We start from the raw sequence: 16,493 nt of genomic DNA on the forward strand, positions 1-16,493 counted from the left end.
CTGTGGTGGGAGATATTTGGCAGGAGAAATTTGTGGGGAAAAGAGACATGAGATATTAGGCGAGAGAAAACGACGAAAGAAAGGGAAGGAGAAATGAGCGAGGAAAGAGTTAACACCATCATGGTAGTGTCATGGGGCGTGAGTGCAACGGTCGACGGATGCCCCAGCAAGATGCCCGACACAAAATTTGTCGTTCGTGTGTAACCAACTTTGATGGGCACATTGGGCGGTAGAACATGGGAGGAGAAATTAGCGAGAGATGTTGACATGACAAATGGATGAGAAAGCATGGCTGAAGATATTTGGGTGGGAAATATGGTGGGTGTCATTGGTAGGTGTCATCGCCCCGTTTCGGCTCCAAACCAATCACGAGGATTCGTGACTTAAAATAATCTGTCGGGTTTATGATATATTATATAACCTTGCATTAGGATAATATTTTCAATTTATTTTAGTACTTGTTTCTTACTTTTCATAACCAGAAAAATTGTACTACTGTTATCACATGTTGATTTTTTGCTTCTTAAAATTAAAAGTTACCAACGTTATAACCTTAAGATATGGTAGGAAAACACATGGCACGAGCGCGGGGGGGGGGGGGGGGGGGGGGTGTTATGACGGGATATATTGGGAAGAGAAATGAGCGTGAAAACATGGTGGGAGATATTTGGCAGGAGAAATCCGCGGTGAACAGAGGGATAAAAGAGGCGAGAGAAATTGATGGAAAAAAAGTGCGGGAGAAATGAGTGGGGAAAGACTCAACACCATCATGGTAGCGTCATGGGGTGGGAGTGCAAACATCTTCTCATGAGAGTGGTGGTTCGCGGATGCCCCAGCAAGATGACTGGCGCTAAAATGGTTGTTCGCGTGTAACCAACTTTGATGGGCATATTGGGCGAAAACATGGAGGAGAAATGATCAGGAGATATGAACGGGACAAATGAGTGAGGAAACATGATTGAAGGTATTGGGCGGGGAAATATGATGGGTGTTATTCGTAGGTGTCATCGCCTTATTTCGGCTCCAAACCAATCACAAGGATTCATGACTTAAAATAAACTGTGGGATTTATGATATATTATATGACCTCGCACTTAGATAAATTTTAAAATTTATTTAAGTATTCGTCTTTATTACTTTTCATAAACATCAATAATGTAAAATCATTATCACATGTTCGAATTTTGCAACTAAAATGAAAAGTTTACCAACGTTTTATCCTTAAGATATGACGGGAAACACATGGCGGGAAAAAATACAGCGGGATATACTGGCAAGAGAAATGAGCGAAAAAACATGATGGAAGATGTTGGGCAGGAGAAATCAGCGGGGGAAAGAGGCGGGAGATAGTAGGCGAGAAAAATCAATGAAAAAAAAGGATGAGAGACATGAGCGGGAAAAGAGTCTGCAACATCATGACAGTATCATGGGTGGGAGTGCAAACATCTTCTCATGGGAGTGGTGGTCGCTGGATGTTCTGGCAAGATGCCGAACACTAAGGGCTCCTTTGATTCAAAGGAATTACATAGGATATTTGGAGGGTTAGAATCCTTAGGATTTTTTCCTACGGTTGTCCTTTGATTCAAAGGATTGAATCCTATAGGATTTTTTTCCTATGGAATCAAGTGTACTACATTTCATTGGAAATCAACCATCCACTCCAATCTCTTTTTACAATTCCTTTGTGTTTCCTATGACATCAAACCTTCTATGCTAATCCTATAGGATTCAAATGGACATGCCACTCAAATCCTGTGTTTTTCCTATTCCTACGTTCTGAAAATCCTGTCAAAGAGGGCCTAAAATGGTCGTTCGCGTGTAACTAGCTTTGATGGGGCATGTTGGGAGGTATAACATGGGAGGATAGATTAGCGGCTGATACTGACAGGACAAATGAGTGAGGAAACATGGTTGAAGACATTGGGCTGGAAAACATGGTCTGTGTTATTTGTAGGCGTCGTTGCCTAGTTTTGGCTCCAAACTGCTTGCCCCCTTCATGCAATATTGACTCCATACATGTGTTTCCGCGCTTTGATTGATCTCCCATGCGATCCCACCATCTTGTCGTTAGGATTCAGGCATCACGACTCCATATTCTAGTCGTGGACTCATCGGCACTCGATGACCAACATCCATGCCGCCCACATCTTCCTGTCCGCGGAGCGAACACACCGTCGTCGCCGAGAGGCGGGTGACCGAAGCACGTGCCAAGAAAGGGGCAAGAAGTTATTGTTGTTATTTTGATGCCTATACATAGCAGTCTGCATATAAAATTTGATTAAGGTCAAACTTTATAAAATTTAACTAATTTTATATTAAAAATATCAACATTCAACAATATGAAACCAATATTAGTAGATGCATTATGAAATTAATTTTCATACTTTATAATTTTAGTACGTATTTGTAGATGTTGATATTTTTTATATTAATTTGGTCAAACTTTTGCTTAGTTTGACTTCAAACAAATCTTATATGCGAAGTAAAAAAAAACTAAGGGAGTATATATCAAAGAGCATTGCGTCCAAGTTTGACTTCAAGCCCGGAAATAGTCTTGTACGGAAAGTAATAAAGCCCAAGAAAAAGAAAAAGAATTACATTAATTAATTAAAGAGGCTTTATATAGGTTGTAAATCAGATCTTCTTGCTACACGTGGCTTCCTCTAGCATTTCCAGGAAAACAAAAAAGAAACAAAACGCCGTACGTAGTGGTGCTTGTTTTTTTTAATGGTAATACATGTTTTATTCATATCATAAAGAACTAGTCATGTAAAAACCGATATGACAAAACTGAAAAGATAGCAGAACATCTCTGAGCTTGACACCAACGCCCGTCACCTGCCCCCGGCACCACCACAGCAGCCACCGAAGAAAAGAATGACGAATCACCGCCTCACCCGAGCTCGACGCAGCTCCATCGCTAATATGCAGCTTTGCGAACCTCCAAGGTGACTCACCAAAAATGAAGCCCTTGTCGTTGAACGAATCAGACCAGGGCAACACTCTGGACACGCCATCGAACTCCAGATCTGGCACCCCACCACGACTAAGACGCCGAAGGAGGAAACCACACCTGTCATCCACGAACCACGAGCCCAGCTGATATTCCGTCTTTCTGATATCGTCGATGCAGACCACAATCTGCATCCGCTCCTGGACCACTAGTACAAAACAGGGCTTTCGTCACAGGGCAATATTCACATTAGTCCCGGTTCAGTCACGAACCGGGACTAATGTGAGCATTGGTCCCGGTTCGTGCGGCTAAGGCATTAGTCCCGGTTCACCTGGGCCCTTTAGTCCCGGTTGGTGCCACGAACCGGGACTAAAGGGTGCGATGCCCATTAGTACCGGTTGGTGCCACCAACCGGGACTAGAGGTTAGTCCTTTAGTCCCGGTTGGTGGCACCAACCGGTACTAATGGGCTTTGAGGCATTAGTACCGGTTCATGGCACGAACCGGTACTAAAGGGCCCATCAAACTCTACCCCCCCCCCCCCCCCCCCCGCCGTGGACCGCCTTTTCGGTTTTAGAAAAAACAAAAGAAAATGATGGAAATGTCAAAAAAAATAAAATAAAATAAGTTTCCCATGTGATATGTGGTCTAGTTGTTGGGAAAATTAACAAATATGAATTTCGACTTTATTTGCAAAATCTCTCTGGAATTTCTTAAAATGGGCATAACTTTTGCATACGAACTCGGATGAAAAAGTTTTTTATATGAAAAATCATCTACTCGAAAAGTTACATCCGAATTTAACCGGGGGGACCCCGTTAAACATTTTCAAAATCCTCAAAAACCTAACAGAAAAAAAGTTACGGGGCTTTTAAGATCTGGAGAGGCAAAAAAATGCAAAAAAAAATTCAAACTGTGGTCAAACAATGGTCAAACTAATTATTCTAGAATATTAGTGTTACTAAATAATTATTTTAGTTTTTTTAATTTTGGTCAAATCTGGTCAAACTGTGGTCAAACAATGGTCAAACTAATTATTCCAGAAATATTAGTGTTACTAAATAATTATTGTTTTTTAAACAATAGTTTCAAACTCAAACAGTGAAATATGTCACTTCATGCTCAAGCTAAATTCCTGAGGGTTAATAGGATTGACATCTTACTATTGTCAGGAAAACAACATGTGCAGACTTGGAAACGAGGGAGAATAGAACCCGGAAGTTAAGCGTGCTCAGGCTGGAGTAGTGAGAGGATGGGTGACCGGGGAAGTTAGATGATTTGGAATGATGAGGGGTGATTAGAGATTAGAGGATAAATTGAGTAGTGATGAGGGGCGGTGATTAGAGATTAGAGGTTAAAATAATTCAAAATTTTGAAAATAAAAAAAATTAAAAAAATCGCCAAATTTTTTTTCAAAAAAATATATCATAAAATTTCCTTTAGTCCCGGTTGGTAACACCAACCGGCCTTTAGTCCCGGTTCGTGTGAGAACCGGGACTAAAGGGGGAGGCATTAGTAACGACTCTTTAGTCCCGGTTCAAAAACCGGGACTAAAGGCCCTTACCAACCGGGACAAAAGCCCCCTTTTCTACTAGTGGACTACCTCCCAAGCTCCGCGCCGACGCTGGAGCAAACGCCATCGCAACAACGGAGCACGAGGACACAGGTCCACCACGAGGATGCCGCCGCCGCCACGCCATCCTTGCTTGAATAGACTGGTTTCCAAATACATCCCCAACCATAGAACCAATGACCTCGTCAGGGAAGAATCCTAAGAATCTTTATTCAGCGTCATCATCGCCGCCGCCGAAGTAAAGACGTTGAACAACCTAAAAACCTAAACTACGAGGGAGTAAAATCGGTCCACACGCGTGGATCCGGCGACCCCCTCATCATCGACGACCGAGGTCGCCGACGGAGGGGAGCCGCCGGAGAACGGCGTTGGAAGATCGGCCTCTCCTGGCAGCGGCTAGGGTTGCAGCCGCCAGGGACGAGAGAAAAACGTATCGCTTTTTTGTATGCTCACCACGTACTTAATGATGGATCTTTTTTTTTCCCGAAAAAAAAGAATAACATGACCATCTCACTGATCGTATATATGTATTTATTTTCTGTTGTGTACTGCGTACTGTATTGATCGAGACGTACTACATGTTGTCCTGTCCTGCTGGTTCCTGGTCGGTTGTACGTCGCAGGCAGCCTAGCTCCATCGATCCCACGCCACCGCTACGGGCTACCCGTGCGTGGTAGTACGTTCTTCGGCTGGGACGACGCGCACGCGTCGATCGAGTAGGCATCTTTGACGGCGCCGTGCTCGCCGGGAGGGACGACGTACGGCTGCTTGGCATGCACCCACGTTGCTCGACACGACGTGCACGATGCCAAAGATCTGCTTCCTCAGCGCCGGCGTCCCCGAGCCGGAGCATGCATGGCCGCCGTCCACGGCGTGGATCGAGCACCGTTCGGCCAAACATGCAAGTGACGAGAGACGAGAGACGAGAGAGCACACCCGTCCGGCCGGGGAGCTCGCCCGTGCCTGGGTGCCGGTCGGGGAGAGAAGACATGGGAAGGGAACTAGCTTGGAGAAAGATGAAAGACGTGGGCTTCGGACGGAGACGAAGACGGCGGGGGGTTGAGACTTGAGAGAGAGAGAGATCGTACGGGGCGTTGACAGGGACGGCGGGTAGGGTATGTGAGGCTCGAGGACGCCACACGGATCACACCGGATGAGGCAGCTTCAGGAGCCACGGTGGAGCCACGCCGACCGGAAGCGGGGATGACAGACGGCAAAGGGCGCGCAGTGTTCCTTGGGCGTGCGAGTAGCTAGGTGGTTATAGATGGAAATCGAGGAGGAGGAGGAAAGCACCGAAATTGGAGCGTACGTACAAAAAAGAAGAAATGCATGGCGACTGCGGCAAAGGGTCGCCGGAGCCAGAATTGTGGAAGAATAATGGCGGACTCCTCGCTTTGTTTGTCTGCGAAGAAAAAACTCAGCTTTTTTGGTCGGCGGACGGCAGGGATCGCTCCTGGACATGTCCACGCTCAGCGGCCACGCCGGAAGGACGTTGGGCGGCCTCTCCCAAAGAGGTCACCTTACCTGCTTCCTCAGCGCGGACCGCGGAGCAGGAGCATAGCCGCTGTCCACGCCGTCGGCGTGGAGAACCATGCATGCATAGCTCAGGTCAGGATCGGAGGAGCTAGCATTCGGCCGAACACTCTTGGTGCGTGCAGCGCAGCGCAGACAGGAGGGCGGCGGTGCTTGGTTGGTTCGAAGAGGGGTCTTCAGAATAAGCAATTAATGGCGTCAACGGCGAACTGAACCATCGCCGGAGCCGAAATTATGTGTTCCAGACAAAAGAAGCAGAAGAAGAAAAAAAGTCATGTTTTTTGACGTAGGAGGTCGTCGGCGAGGTAGGAAAGATTCCCGGCCGGCGGCGAACGTGGGCGGGCGGGAGAGGTTGGGCGAGTCGCGAAATTGGGTGGGTGCTGGATGGATGGAGGAAGACGATAGACGTACGGCGACGAAGAGGGAGAGAAAACGTGTGTGGATTGGGCCCCACTCCCAGCGGACGCATATTCTTTTTTTTCTCGAGAATCAGCGGACGCGGGTCGTGCGTGGCACCAGTTGATTAATTGGTCTCGTTTTTTTTTAATAAACAAGGAGGACACGTACGCACATTAATTACTCGGATTGGACAACCGCGCTTGCATACTCATACTTCCAACTTTATTGAAAAATTAAACTGTCTCAAAGGTTGACCGAGTTTGTGCAAAAATATATCAGTATTTGTGAAACCAAATAGGTATACGATGAAAATATATTTTATCATGAATCTAATGCTACTAATTTGATGACATAAATGTTGGTGCATTATTGTACAAATACGGTCAAACATAAAAAAGTTTAACTTTCCAACAAAGTTGGAAGTACACTCTTCAAAGGACGGAGGGAGTGCACATGTTTGCTGTTAACCGCGTTTTGGTTGGCATCGCAGGCACGCGTCATTGCGAGGGAGGGGGTCCTGCCCAGGGACGACACCGCTCCTGCTCACACGTTTGCTGTTTGCCGTGGCACGCACGTGCTTGCGTCTTGAGTGCGTGCGTGACGACCATCGGAAGAACCTTCGCCGGTCACGCGGACAGGACGAGAAGAGGCCATGCCGCGGGTCAAACAGCGCACGGCACACCAGGGAGATCCACTCCTTGCTACCCCCTCGCCAATGGCCTCCTCATCCTGAAGCACGAACATGCGACCATGGAGCACGTGGCTCGCCGCCTCGGAGACATATCTGAAGAAGTCGGGCAGCAGCTGCGACCGATCAATGAGCATCTCGAGCGCATGAGGCTCATCGTCAAACAGCATGAACGCTGACACGTTGCGTCCATTTCCGGCAGCATCGCTCTGGCGAAATGCATCCGCACGTCGGTCGAACCCGAGGAGGTCCTTGTGCTTGACGACAATCCGGCCGATGTCCTTGCACCGGCTCCTGTCGGCGCTGGTGCCGAGCACGAGCGCATTCTGCGCCGTGCAGGTGGCCCGGATGGCGCCGACCAAGTGGCGGTCCGTCACGGACCACATATCCAGTTGGCCTAGCACCACCCAGATGCCGTCAACCGTATCCTGCTGGTGCTGCTCCAAGGTCGCCAAACCCGGCAAGATGCTGTGAGTCGCGTCCTGCTGGTGTTGCTCCTTGGTCGCCAAACTTGACCTCCGCTCGCTCGACGACAAGGCTCCCTCCAACCTCCTCATGAATTCATCGACCGAAATCAGCAGGGACATCGCCGTCCGGGACATCACCGCTCCCACAGGACCGTCAGTGCGCTGTGCGTAAACCTCTCGGCGCCGGAAGTAGCACATCAGTGCAAAGAATACTCTGAACACAAAGAGCTTATCATCCGGGGCCGCCCACCCTGCTGCCATGTAGCGAATGATCACGTCCGTCGCGTCTTTGGCAATTGGTATTAACTGCTCGATCAACCACTCTTGAGCCATCTTCGGCATGCGTAGCGACGACGTCTGCTCGAACAAAGAGAGCACTGCCGCCAGCCTGTGCCTACACTTCTCGTAGAGCGGGTTGCTTCTGCCTTTGCCGGAGGCGGCGGGTATCAACCGACAGAACTCCAACAAGAGTGGGAGAAAGCACACCTCAAGGCGAGGGAGTATGCCGCTTATCTCCGGATACAGGAGGCAGATGATCGCCGAATTGGCTCTTAAGTGATGCGGCATAGAGCCGGTGGAGTAGAGGCGGACCAGAACCCCGATGACACCGCTGCGCAGGAGGACATCGAGGTACTCCACGGCCGTCCCTGCTTGTCTCTCGTTGGTGGCTTTGGCGCCGGCGAGGAACTTCTTGACGAGCAGGACGATGTCCCTGGTGTAAAGCATCTTGGTGACATGCTCAAAGTCGGTCCACGGTGAGCAGTTGGGGACACCGAGATGCCGCGCCAGTGGATCAATTTAGACTTCGCCGTCGTGTATGAACCTCTTGAACAACTCGGCAGTTTCGTTAGAGATGTCTGCGTCGGTTGTTGCCTCCACGGCAATCTGAGATGCGAGGCTCCATGCGCCGGGATATCTGGTTAAGTGCAAAGTGGCGTCGCGCGGGAGGCCGAGCTCGCCGATTTTCGCCTTAAGGTGGAGGTTCCGACACTCGTGCACGGCGTGGAGGTCGCTTCTCCTCCTGGGTCCCACGTCCACGAAGCGACCGAGCACCTCCCCTAAAGTGTCATGTGGACCCGCCACGACCACGGTTATCTTGCCGTCGATGCTCTGTACCATGAGCCGGATGGCATCAGATGAGGAGTTTGATTCTCGAGAGATAGCGACGACGTCGGAATCCATGACTCGCAAAGTGCTTTTTACCGGAGCCGGTGGTTCCTCAACCAATAGAATCCTGCCAACTCAAAAGCTGTCCTTTGTTGTATCTCTATATTTTACTGTTTTCTTCATTGAAGCCACTCTATTTAAATAGCTGAAGCCCACCCACATGATTTCAGCCATGCCACTCGCTTTAATCATACGATTGGGATAGAGGCAAGTCTCTCATTTCACACACGTACATGCATGCATTTAAAAGGATCAACCTTTCAATTTAAACTGGTTTGAAATCCTGACAAAAAATTGATACACATATCAATTTCTGTTTCGCATTTTAAACTTCCAGTTTTATTAACTTTGATACACATATCAATTTCTGTTTCAGTAAATTTAACAATGCTGATTTGAATTCTTTCTATCACATATTTCAATTATTTCAACAAACTAATTTCACTCATTTTAGAAAATAATTTCAATAGTTTCAGCAAAACTTATTATTTAAAAAATGAGTGTACTACAGAAACAACAACAAAAAAATCAATCTTTTTAGATTTCAATCATGATTTCTGTTATACCAATTACACATATAAGAAAAAATTGACACAAACAATTTCAATTTATATTACCATAACTTGTTCAATACAAATCACACTGATATAACAAATTACACATATAAGAAATACCAATTTTATATATTTCAGACAAGTAATTTCCTATATTGTCACAAATAAGTGAAACTGATTATTCAAATGGGTGACATAAACAATTTCAATTTCTTAGAAAAAAAGGTGATTTTAGCTACTCCAAATTCATTTTTACTCAAAAAGAGTGAAATCCATTGTAGCTAATGTGATACAAACAATTTCAATTTATATCTCGACAACTTTTGCAATACATATCACACTGAAATAACAAAACACACACTTAGAAAATACCAATTTCAAATATTTCAGACAAGTAATTTCATATATTTTTAATTTTAATAAGCGAAATATTTCATACACATACCAGTTTCACTATTTTTTCACTTCTAAATGAACAAAGTATATTTCAGTTATTCGGGTATCTTATTGCACAAAAGAGTGAAACTCATTATTTCAAAGTACTGACATAAACCATTTAAAAAAAAAATGGACCCACAAGTTCTCATTCACATAATGAAGAAACAACAGTTTTACAAAGAGAAACATGCATTCCAATTTCTAAAAAAAATGCATTTCAACAAAAAAAATTCCAATTACAATTCTGTTTCACTCACGAATGTTAGTTTCACAAATCCGCATTTCACATCAGATATAGCAGTTTGACATATCTACATATCTATTTCGATTTCAGTACAACAATATCACATATATCACACAATTTGCTATAGATCTTCCAATCGATTTCAATTAGACACCTTCATTTCCATCAAATATAACAGTTCAATATATCACACAAGCAGGGGAGTTGTCCATCTAGTGAAGAAGCAAGGGGGGATCTCAAAACATGTACCATAAAACAAAAATCAGGAAGTAAACACAGAGATAAAGATATTAGGGGAGTTGTGCTTACTCGGGGGTGGACGCATATGGTCGTGGGCTTCATGACTCACCAGATCCGGTGGCGGTCATTCTTGGATTCGCCGGATCCGGTGACGACCCTGCTCGTCGAACCGTCGTGCTAGGTGGCTGCTGTGGAGGAATAACGCCGGAGTAGGTCTCCCCAACGCCAGCGCCCACGGCAAGGCGGGGTCAGGAGGTTAGGACCGGCGGACTTTGTCGGTCCTAGAGGAGAGGTGGCGGCGATCTGTGGATGTTAGATGGTACTAGGGTTGTTCGGGCAGGGAAGGCATCACTGGCAAATATATAGTATGGGTACTGAGTGAGAAGACCACATGATTTATATCTGATGGCTCAAAATATAACTTGTTTATGTCCACACAACAAATAATGGCATGTCACCAAAATAGTAAAGTTATATGTAAACATCTGGATTCCATGTAACAATATATTCCAAAAACAACAATGCTAATTTGGCATAGAAACATATGTGCTTATATATACATATGATTTTTTTTTCAAATATGGCAATACCAAAATGTTTTGCATGACAATTTTTCTTTCTTCTCTTGTTTGTTGCTCCTCTTGCCTTGTTCATTTCTAGAACTTGCGAGAATGCGACAAATCAAGTTAGAGTTAATGCACTTCAATGCGACAACAACAAAGTAGAGTCTAGAGTGGCTAGTGTTCGAATGTGTGTGGAAGAGGGAGGGGTTGCTAGTGTTCAATAATAACATAGGCCCCCTCACGGGTGACAATGTTACGACTCAGGGGGGCCTCACCATATAGAAAGTCGGCCTAATAGGCCGACGTATGGCCATTAGGTTGGTATATGCCTTGGGTCGTCATCTCGGCATGTGGGCTCTCTAGAAGGAGGGGTCTGGAAGACTTGGCAACCACGACAAGGAAGATGGCTGACAGTGTGAAATACAGTCAGATCCCTCGGTAGGGGTCCAAGCACAGCTGGAAGTCTTAGATTGAAGGTCACACAAGGGGTTTATCCAGGTTTGGGCCTCAGAAGAGTAATACCCTACGTCCTGCTTGTTTGGTTATTCATGGTGGAGGGATACCTCGTGCGAGAAGATACCAATAGTGCAGGCGGGTCCTATACAAACTGTTTTTACCCCCTTTCCACGACGGAGTTTTAAACCGTCGCCTTGCCTGTGTGTGCGATAGGTGGGTCCATCCCACACGACCCAGAAATAATCGCCGGTAGTTCCTCCGGTCACCCACGCGGGGCAAAAAGAGCTCGTGGCGATCGGACGAGCCATCACAAACAATTATACAGAGCAAATCATGTGAGATGTTCTTAGTAACCCACGCAGTGAATCCCAAACAAACGTTTCCGTTCATGTGTACATCACACACAATTTTCCGCATCACATCATCTGTGATAGCGTTGCCATGACAGACGATATTCATAATTTTATCGTTTGTGTTGTTGGATGCATCACACACGGTACCTAGAAGAAACTGTATGGCATAGGCTGTCCATCACACACAGTTTTTATGTGAAAACGTTTGTGCAAGGTGGCCTATGATGTGATAGGTGGGAACCCGATGAACGAGTTCACGCCTGAGGGTGGCCCGATCTACATGTCGTAGGATCGAATCGGGAGGGATAACTAGCTGCAAGCAGCCGGGAGAACTAGCTTTATACCTGCCAAGGTTGGATGCAACCCGTACATTGGGGATGGCTGACCGAAGCTACAAGAACTCCAACCTGCTGTCCGAACAATCGCATAACCACAAACGGGGACTAACCCACACAAAATGGCCGGAACCGTAGAGCACGAATTAGGGGGAACCAGAGGATCCTTCTCGCGAATTCGGATGAACTCGCAAGAGCAAAGGTAGCAAGGATCTCTCGGATCTCTCTAGCAGTCTTGCTGCATAAGCTTGTAGCTGAATGGCTTGACAAAAGGTTCTTTCTAGAGGATGGGGGAGGTGGGGTTTTATAGCAGGGACAACCCCCTTAGCTAGGTGTGAAAATGGTTTCAAAAGTAAACAGGTTTGGATGGCTTCCTTGGGGGAATAAGCAGTCAACTTTGGGAGTTGTTGGAGAGCTCCTCGGAAATTCGCGAAGCCTTGACAGCCTGGACACCTTCCACGAGATTGGCTAGAACTTTTGACTCACAACTCCAAATGATGTGAGGTTTTTTTTTTGCATTGGAGATATAATTTGATGTAGCTTCTGGTGATGTACCCCTATGGCCCCGTCCCTCCACCACATGGGTGTGGCATAATAAAACATCAGAGGTAAAAACTAATAGCATCAACTTCACTTGAAAGTTGTTATCTCCAAACTTGTTCCTCCAAACCTGTTGAGGATATAACCATTAGAGTCACCCGCCCAGGAGGGGCCGGGTTACTCATAAAGATCATCACATGAAGCCCAGTACCAAGCTTGAGGATGGCGGATCAATAATGGGCTTAAGACCCGGTAGCGGCTTAAGGCCCGTAGTGATAAACCGCCGTTATAGCAAGACTTGTAATGTAAGGCAAGAGTAGTTAAGAGTCCGAGCCGGATACTGTTATAAGCCGGCCGGGACTCTGAGAGCCGCTGGGCGTCAACCTCTCTATATAAAGGGATGACCCGGCGGCGGTTCAGGACGAGAGACACCAGATTGATAGCCAGGCATAGCGATTAAGCTCCCTGGTCATCGAAACCCTAAGTAATACCACCTCAACTGGACGTAGGCTTTTACCTTCACCGTAAGGGGCCGAACCAGTATAATCCTCGTGTTCCTTGTCCCGCTTAACCCCTTTAAGCTTCCTAGCTCCGATGGCTCCACGACTAAGTCCTTGCACGAGGACATCTGCCGTGACAATTCCATGACAGTTGGCGCCCACCGTGGGGCCAGCGCACGGTGGATTTGAGTTCTTGAAGGGCAGCTTCGAAGGGCTCAAGGGATACGCTGTGGGCCGGATGACCAAGAGTCGTCGCGGCAAGCTTTACATCGACGATGCAAACCGGGGCCCCGACGCCGGCTCAATTGAGTACGGGTACCGGGTGCCCTTCGGCGGAATCCATGTCTTTATTGGCAAGATTGGTGAGCCGGGCCCTGAGCCGGACCTCTGCGCCGATCTCATCGAGACGGCTCAACGTGCACGACCCCCCCGGACTTTGCCTGCCTTGAAGCGTGCTTTCATGGGATGCGTCCATGCAGGGCTCTTTGAAGGATCTGGATCTGGTGATGAGACGGCCGCTCGCTCTGACGGCGAGTCATCCACAGAGGAGACCGATTCGTTATACCAACTTCAAGATGGCCGGCTCAGGGGTTGTTCCGATGGCGACAGTATTCTGGACCCCTTTGAGCCGCCGAGCCGGGTTGGAATCTTCATGGCTGGCGCACAACCTGTTCAAAACCCCACCGCCGGGGCAGGAAGCCCTGTGCCCTCGCTGGCTCAGGTGCTGATGGATCTCACAGACAAGATGATGGTCCTGTTAACCGCTACGGTCGCCCCGGCGGATCAAGCTCAGCATGACGCGAAGGTGGCACAGTTAAAGCTCGATCTAGCAAAAGCCAAGGAGGATCTGGCGGCGGAAGGGATCAGGATGGCTGCAGAGAGGGTGGCTCTCGACGCCCAGGCTCAGCGGATTCAAGCACAGTCTTTCCGGCTCACGATGGATCAGAACGCGTCCAATGAGATCATGAGAAGGAGGCATCAAAAGGCTCAATCTCGACTCCCTCCGGTTTACGATCCTCGAAACCTCTTCAACACGCCTGGTGCAGGGCCCAGTAACCCGCCAGAGATCGCGGCGCCCGGAGCTGGAACGCCAATTAAGCCCCAAGTGATGGGGCCTCCCCGGGTGAACACTACCCCGCCTCGGTACATGCCAATACCACCGGGTCATTATGCCAACCCGTTGGAAAACATGGTCGCCGCGACAGCGCGACTGGCGGCTCTCCCAATCGATGGTGACTCTCCAACGGCGGTCGAAACCCGCCGGGTCAGAGAGCTCCTTCAGACGGCTCTGGCGCAACAGGAGGCATATTCTTATAGCCGGGACAGGATTCATTCAACCCCTCGTCTAGGCCGGAGCCCGAGTTATAGCAGGCACATGGTCTCAGCGACCGGCTCAAGCAATGTCCGACGCCGTGACTTGCCTCCTGGCCATGGCCCGGTTCATAATGGAGCCCTTAACGCGGTAGACCAAGACCGAGCACGACAAGAGGCGGAGCAGGCGGCTCAGTTGACGGCTTACCAGCCACTCCCGGCTTATCCGACGGCTTCCATCGACGCGGGTATACCTACGAGCACCAGAGGTGTTCCTTGTCTGGTGCCGGCTCTCCGTAATGAACGTCTGCCCAAGGATTTTAAAGGGCCTAGGAAGGTACCTAATTACACGGCTGATTTACAGCCCGGAGCATGGATCGAGAGTTACGAGATGGCTATGGAGTTGCTGGAGGTCAGCGAAGCGGCAATGGCCAAGTACTTCACCATGATGTTGGATGGGACTGCCCGCACTTGGTTGAAAGGACTGCCACCAAATTCTATCGGGTCTTGGGCTGAATTAAAGGCCCGGTTCATCCAAAACTTCAAAGATACCTGTAGGCAGTCTATGTCAATTGTGGATTTGACTAACCGTAAGCAGCAGGAGGGTGAGTCTACAACCCATTGGGTTCGCCGGGTCAAGGAGATAATACATTCATATGATAAGATGGATGACGGCTCTGCAGTCTTAATGTTAGAGCAGAATTGTCGTTTTACGCCCCTCAAGATGAAGCTTGGGCGGCTCAAGCGCGACTGCAATGATATGGGTACGCTGATGGCGGCTCTGGTCAAGTACGCCGACTCTGATAGTACCAAGGATCCCGCGTCGGACGATGAAAGGACATGGAAGGGAAAACGGAATGGCAATGGCAAGGCCCCCCAGCATAACCCGGTGAACCAGGGAGGTAACAAGCGTAAGGCTGATGGCAGTATGGAGTTTGTGGCCAACACCAGTTCACAGGGTAACAACCACCGGCGTAAGGGGAGACCACCTCCACGTGCTGGCGGGTCAGGCCCGACGCTTGAGCAGTTGTTGAATGAGCCTTGTCCAAGGCATGGCTCTAGGGAAAAGCCGGCCACCCATCTATGGAAGGACCGCGCAATCATGAAGGCCTTTAAAAATTCTTTCCACGACGGAGTTTTAAACCGTCGCCTTGCCTGTGTGTGCGATAGGTGGGTCCATCCCACACGACCCAGAAATAATCGCCGGTAGTTCCTCCGGTCACCCACGCGGGGCAAAAAGAGCTCGTGGCGATCGGACGAGCCATCACAAACAATTATACAGAGCAAATCATGTGAGATGTTCTTAGTAACCCACGCAGTGAATCCCAAACAAACGTTTCCGTTCATGTGTACATCACACACAATTTTCCGCATCACATCATCTGTGATAGCGTTGCCATGACAGACGATATTCATAATTTTATCGTTTGTGTTGTTGGATGCATCACACACGGTACCTAGAAGAAACTGTATGGCATAGGCTGTCCATCACACACAGTTTTTATGTGAAAACGTTTGTGCAAGGTGGCCTATGATGTGATAGGTGGGAACCCGATGAACGAGTTCACGCCTGAGGGTGGCCCGATCTACATGTCGTAGGATCGAATCGGGAGGGATAACTAGCTGCAAGCAGCCGGGAGAACTAGCTTTATACCTGCCAAGGTTGGATGCAACCCGTACATTGGGGATGGCTGACCGAAGCTACAAGAACTCCAACCTGCTGTCCGAACAATCGCATAACCACAAACGGGGACTAACCCACACAAAATGGCCGGAACCGTAGAGCACGAATTAGGGGGAACCAGAGGATCCTTCTCGCGAATTCGGATGAACTCGCAAGAGCAAAGGTAGCAAGGATCTCTCGGATCTCTCTAGCAGTCTTGCTGCATAAGCTTGTAGCTGAATGGCTTGACAAAAGATTCTTTCTAGAGGATGGGGGAGGTGGGGTTTTATAGCAGGGACAACCCCCTTAGCTAGGTGTGAAAATGGTTTCAAAAGTAAACAGGTTTGGATGGCTTCCTTGGGGGAATAAGCAGTCAACTTTGGGAGTTGTTGGAGAGCTCCTCGGAAATTCGCGAAGCCTTGACAGCCTGGACACCTTCCACGAGATTGGCTAGAACTTTTGACTCACAACTCCAAATGATGTGAGGTTTTTTTTTGCATTGGAGATATAATTTGAT

The 16,493-nt window shown here is 48.0% G+C and overlaps 1 protein-coding gene across 4 annotated transcripts; it reads right to left on the reverse strand.

Moving 5' to 3' along the window:
- Positions 1–1,654: 1,654 nt before the first annotated feature.
- LOC109745959 (E3 ubiquitin-protein ligase UPL5) lies at positions 1,655–10,632 on the reverse strand. Of its 4 annotated transcripts, none has more exons than XR_005763059.2 (2): positions 10,325–10,632; positions 1,655–2,261 (listed from the first exon to the last, which is right to left on the reverse strand). XR_005763059.2 is itself a non-coding variant. In XM_040395397.3 (2 exons), the coding sequence occupies exon 2, from the start codon at positions 8,336–8,338 to the stop codon at positions 7,001–7,003; it is 1,338 nt and encodes a 445-aa protein (XP_040251331.1). In that variant the 5' UTR covers positions 8,339–8,722; positions 10,325–10,624; the 3' UTR covers positions 6,774–7,000. The 4 variants fall into 4 exon arrangements, 1 of the variants encoding a protein (XP_040251331.1); XM_040395397.3 differs by lacking the exon at positions 1,655–2,261 and adding an exon at positions 6,774–8,722 and having other exon boundaries at positions 10,325–10,624; XR_005763058.1 differs by lacking the exon at positions 1,655–2,261 and adding an exon at positions 8,729–9,062.
- Between the last annotated feature and the right edge of the window lie 5,861 nt (positions 10,633–16,493).

This window comes from Aegilops tauschii, chromosome 7, assembly GCF_002575655.3.
Source record: "Aegilops tauschii subsp. strangulata cultivar AL8/78 chromosome 7, Aet v6.0, whole genome shotgun sequence".
In the NCBI taxonomy this organism is placed as follows: domain Eukaryota; kingdom Viridiplantae; phylum Streptophyta; class Magnoliopsida; order Poales; family Poaceae; genus Aegilops; species Aegilops tauschii.